This window comes from Trichomycterus rosablanca, chromosome 9 (genome assembly GCF_030014385.1).
Source record: "Trichomycterus rosablanca isolate fTriRos1 chromosome 9, fTriRos1.hap1, whole genome shotgun sequence".
NCBI lineage: Eukaryota > Metazoa > Chordata > Actinopteri > Siluriformes > Trichomycteridae > Trichomycterus > Trichomycterus rosablanca.
In genome coordinates this window covers 1,219,024-1,224,023 of record NC_085996.1, presented here as the reverse complement: position 1 = coordinate 1,224,023, position 5,000 = coordinate 1,219,024, and the positions used below count along the sequence as shown (strand labels likewise).

Genomic DNA, 5,000 nt, shown 5'->3' with positions numbered 1-5,000 from the left:
TCATGGCGGCCATCATCTGAACGTCTGTTATGGTGGTGAAATCACCGGGTTTATCCAGACTGTACATGCCCGACATCTCCATCGTCTGACGCACTATTTCATTTGTGATCTACAGAAAAAAAACATGAAATATTACAGATTATTTATAGACTGTGTGGCCTCCACTTCTTATCACCATTACTGGACAAACAACAATTAAACTGGACTTTAACTCCAACCACCTCCTTGTTTCTACACTCTGTCCATTTTATCAGCTCCACTTACCATATAGAAGCACTTTGCAGTTCTACAATTACTGACTGTAGTCCATCTGTTTGTCTACATGCTTTGTCAGGACCCCCACAGAGCAGGTATTATTTAGGTGGTGGATGATTCTCATGGTGACACTGACATGGTGGTGGTGTGCAGGTATGAGTGGATCAGACACAGCGGCGCTGCTGGAGTTTTAAAACACCTCACTGTCACTGCTGGACTGAGAATCGTCCACCAACCAAAAATATCCAGCCAAGAGCGCCCCGTGGGCGGCGTCCTGTGACCGCTGATGAAGGTCTAGAAGATGAGCGACTCAAACAGCAGCAATAGATGAGCGATCGTCTCTGACTTTACATCTACAAGGTGGACCGACTAGGTAGGAGTGTCTGATAGAGTGGACAGTGAGTGGACACGGTGTTTAAAAACTCCAGCAGTGCTGCTGTGTCTGATCCACTCATACCAGCACAACACACACTAACACACCACCACCATGTCAGTGTCACTGCAGTGCTGAGAATGATCCACCACCTAAATAATAGCTGCTCTGTGGGGGTCCTGACCATTGTAAAACAGGGTGAAAGCAGGTTAAAAACAAAGTGCTTCTATGTGGTCAGTGGAGCTGATAAAATGGACAGTGAGGTGGTTTTAATGTTATGGCTGATCGGTGTATATTTGTATCGATGTTTAATTTTCCGACCTGATCTCCCCATTCATTGACGACAGGCATGTTGATGTCATCAATAAAAACGGTCAGTCTCCGTCTGCCGGGGGGTCCGTATGTGCTGCCCAGCCGCTTCTCTATGTAACTCTCTACTGCCCGCTGTAATCAGAACGGCGTTAATCAGAATCAGTCATCGGTAATGGTGAGTTTTACTGCATCTCCTTCCTTTCCTTCACCTGGAACATGATCGGCTCCGTGGCGGAGGAGAAGTTCATGGATTTGAACAGATCCATCTCAGGGTTGTATTTCTTCGTGTAGGCCTTAATCATGACCGTCTTGGCAGTCCCCTGTTCACCGGTGAGGAGAACAGCCTAAGCACAACACACACACACACAAAATTTCTAATCAAGGGTCAGAGACACACAGTCCACGTGTGTTCCAGCAGTTAGATATGTGACGACCTTGCGCTGTTTTGCGATGGCCTCAATCAGGAAGCTCGTTCTGGTGTTGTCCACGTTGGGAACGAGAATGGACGTGTAGTCTGGTGCCGAGTCTGTGGGGTAGACGTACTGCACGACGTATTTACTCCAGTGATCCCAGTCACCTGAAATAAAAAAAATCCACTTTATAGGCTGCAAATAATCAGCAATAATGAGTAGGGATGTAACGATACACTACCCACGATGCGATTCACGATACGAATTTTTCCAGATTGTTTTAAACAAAATTAAATTGAAGACAAATTTTCCTTTTATTATTCTCTTTAAAAAAAAATAAAAAATACTGCATTTGTGCTTATCTTTTATTTATCTAAATAATGAAAGTCCTTTTATTTCTGAGGTAGGTGCAAACTATGCAAAACAATGCTGCACGTTTCCCTTTTTGTGTAAAAAAGCTGAAATGAAATTTTAAAACAAACCCCACATTAAATAAATACATAAATGATACAAATAAAGAAAGTATCCTCACATAAATACATTCTGAACCTGGCAACCCTGTAGTGACTTCAACCAGGCGAGGTGAATAGCACCAGCGCCCTCTGCTGCTTAAAGTCAATATCGATTCATTATACTGTACATGTAAACCGATTTGAATCGTTACACATGTGAATGGATTTTTAACTGTCTGGTGGTGCATCGTTACATCCCTAATAGTGAGGGCTCATTTTTTATTAGGCTGGACGCAGTCGTTTGTTCCCTGATCTGCTTCCGGAAGCAGAGACACGATTCCAATCACCAAAATACCCCACAGTCCCAAAAACACCAGGAATACCTGTTGCCTCCAGCTTTATTAAGTCGATGTGGTAAACTTGCCGTTCTGATTGACCATGTACTCGAACATGGTCTGGCCAGGCTCTGTCGGTGGCAGGTCAAGCTTGCTTTCATGAGAGCGAACGAACAGCTCCATCTTGTCCCGGTCATCCAGTTCCAGCAGAGCTCCCAGACTCCACATCATGCAGAACACGAAGAGGCGCTCCAGGTGCTCGCTGCTCAACGTGCCTCCAGCATCTTTAGGAGGAATCAGACCCTCCAGCAGGTTTACCGACTGGACACACACGTCAGGTGGTGAGCACCAGTACGGGTATCAGCGCAGTAAAGTAACGTAATAGTAACCGAGTAATTATTCAAGTGTAATGATCATTAATAAAGATTTAAAACTGATCTGGATGCTGATAATGAAGTACTGAAGTACTGACCACACTCTTTCATACTGCATGACTGTAGTTTACCTGCATAACGTAGTTGCACTCCAAGAGCTGCATTTTTGGCTTGAGGTTTTGTTTCATGAATATATAAGCATCTTCAAATATCTTATCATACAGGCTCATCAGGCTGTCAGCTTCCTGAGCACTGCGCTTGTTGGTCCAGCCCTGACACACACACACACACACACACACACACACTTTGATATACTGCAGCTTGAATTGTTATTAACCAGACTTATAACTGGTCACAAAAAGCTTCATTATTATTATTCCTTATTTTACTAAGCAGATGATGAGAGTGAGACCTGTTAAGGAATCCTGTTACGGAAGAATAAATATTGTACATTTATATTTTTATTTAGTTTGACTGCACTGTAACCACCAAGGGAAAACGACACATCATGTTTTATTTTATTTGAGACTTTATTTCTACAGCAGCATGGTTGCATCTTTCCCTTTTTCTCCAAATCTAATCACATCCAATTCCCCAGTTATATCTCAGAATCAGAATCAGATTTATCGGATAAACACAAGGAATTTGGTTCTGGCTGATGGTATCTCTGTAGTATAAATATCTCATATAAATATCTGCTCTACTGCTGTAAATCTCGACCCTGACTGAGGAGCACAGTACCTAACACATGCCCCCTCCGACACATGTGTAGCAGCCACTTCTTTTCACCTGCATTAGGTGGGCAGGGATCAGTATGGCGTACTGAGAGTCACGCACTGCTCTCCGCTATTCACCATCTGTGTCATGCGGTGTCTCGACCAGCCAGCAGAGGCCGCTATTGCAGCAGTACATTTACATTTTCAGTATTTCACAGACACTTTTATCCAAAGCGACTTACAGTACTGTGACAGTATACAATCTAAGCAAATGAGGGTTAAGGGCCCTGGCAACCTGGCAGTGGTGGGGCTTGAACCAGCAACCTTCTGATTACTGGTCCAGTACCTAAACGCTAGGCTACAGCTGCCTGTAATGAGGAATCCCTTCAGCCCATTAGAACTTAAGATCATAAGATCCACTTTCCCACAGAATCCTTATTTTCTTCCTACTTCTTAATACTTGCCAGTGGGTGGATTAGCAGATCTAAATTCCCTCTAGGTTTGAGTCTGTCTGTCAATGTGGTATTTCTTCTTTGCATCTAGCTTTTTTCCTGGGTGGATCTGAATCCCCCTTGACCCTGATCAGGACTAAGCAGTAAGTGAGAGTTAGCAGTTATAAATGAGAACCTGCAGAATGGGTCTCCAGCTGAGAGCGGAGGAGCTCATGAACACCATGCCCACTCTGGAGACGGTAGCGGGAGAAGCATTGTCCATGTTGTGCACCTCAAACACCAGCTTACAGCTCGGGGACATAGGGATCCGGTCACCGTTCGCCAGGGTCAGAGTTTTGTTGTCGTCCAGCACCGAGTTCAGGTTCTCGATCCAGATGGCGTCTACTGGCCCATCCAGCACAATCCAGATGTTTTCTCCTGAATAAAGAATAAATACATGATGTGCAGTGTGCAGTGCTCATTCTGAGGGAGTGAAAACATTTACAAAGCCTAAAGATAATAATTGAATAATATTAATGTCATGTTTAATACATGAGCTGCAGTTATGTGTTTGTACTGGTTTATGCTGCTACTTCAAATACAGCAAAGAATCCTGGGGGTTTTAAAGCCTGAAGTTGTTAATTTTTCTCACTTCAGACCAGAACAATGGTTCACTCTGCCCTTCAAATGGCTGATAACTTTGGAAGAGTTTTTAAAACCCAGCTCATGCTCACCCTTTTTAGTTCTGAGAGTTTTCCTCCACAGGGTGGAGAAGATCCCGTCGGTCCAGTCGTTGGTAGCGGCGTCCAGACGGCCGAACATCTGGGGCGCGGTGATGGCTTTGGGGTTCATCCTCATCTCTCTGTGAGCAGCGCCGCACTCTGTCATGGCGCGCATGAGGATGTTAATGGCGGTCGTCTTTCCGGCTCCGCTCGGGCCGAGGGTCATCAGGCCGTGACGCACCCGCGACGCCTCGTATAACTGCCGGAAACATTTACAAAACGTAAACAGGTGATTATAGTGTAGTCATGATCATCGGTTCTGGTTTCACTGATGTAATGGAACTGACTGTGGGGTGAGTTAGATGCTTGTTATTAGTAGTTAATGCATATAGAGGCGGTATATTTATTTATGGGCGCTTGGGTGGCCACTATGCCAGGATCCAGGGTTCAAATCCCTAGTGGTGCACACAGACTTTACTGGCAATGTCTGGGGGTAAACAAGGCCCTGGCATCCTCACACACATATACACACACACACATATACAGTATATATATATATATATATATACTGTACATACACACATACATCCTCACACACATATACACACACACACACATAT

General features: G+C 44.4%; 1 protein-coding gene across 1 annotated transcript in view; it reads right to left on the bottom strand.

The window, feature by feature from the left end:
* Positions 1 to 4,645, bottom strand: part of LOC134320222 (dynein axonemal heavy chain 8-like) — a 24,282-nt gene extending 19,637 nt beyond the window's left edge. The window contains exons 1-8 of the mRNA XM_063001548.1: positions 4,393 to 4,645; positions 3,855 to 4,096; positions 2,643 to 2,783; positions 2,227 to 2,458; positions 1,375 to 1,517; positions 1,150 to 1,284; positions 950 to 1,072; positions 1 to 109 (exon numbers count right to left, since the gene is read on the bottom strand). The exon at positions 1 to 109 is cut by the window's left edge and continues 105 nt beyond it. Of these exons, the coding sequence (XP_062857618.1) occupies positions 1 to 109; positions 950 to 1,072; positions 1,150 to 1,284; positions 1,375 to 1,517; positions 2,227 to 2,458; positions 2,643 to 2,783; positions 3,855 to 4,096; positions 4,393 to 4,606 (1,339 nt within the window). The 5' untranslated portion in view covers positions 4,607 to 4,645. The remainder of the gene's footprint in view (positions 110 to 949; positions 1,073 to 1,149; positions 1,285 to 1,374; positions 1,518 to 2,226; positions 2,459 to 2,642; positions 2,784 to 3,854; positions 4,097 to 4,392) is intronic.
* Positions 4,646 to 5,000: the final 355 nt, after the last annotated feature.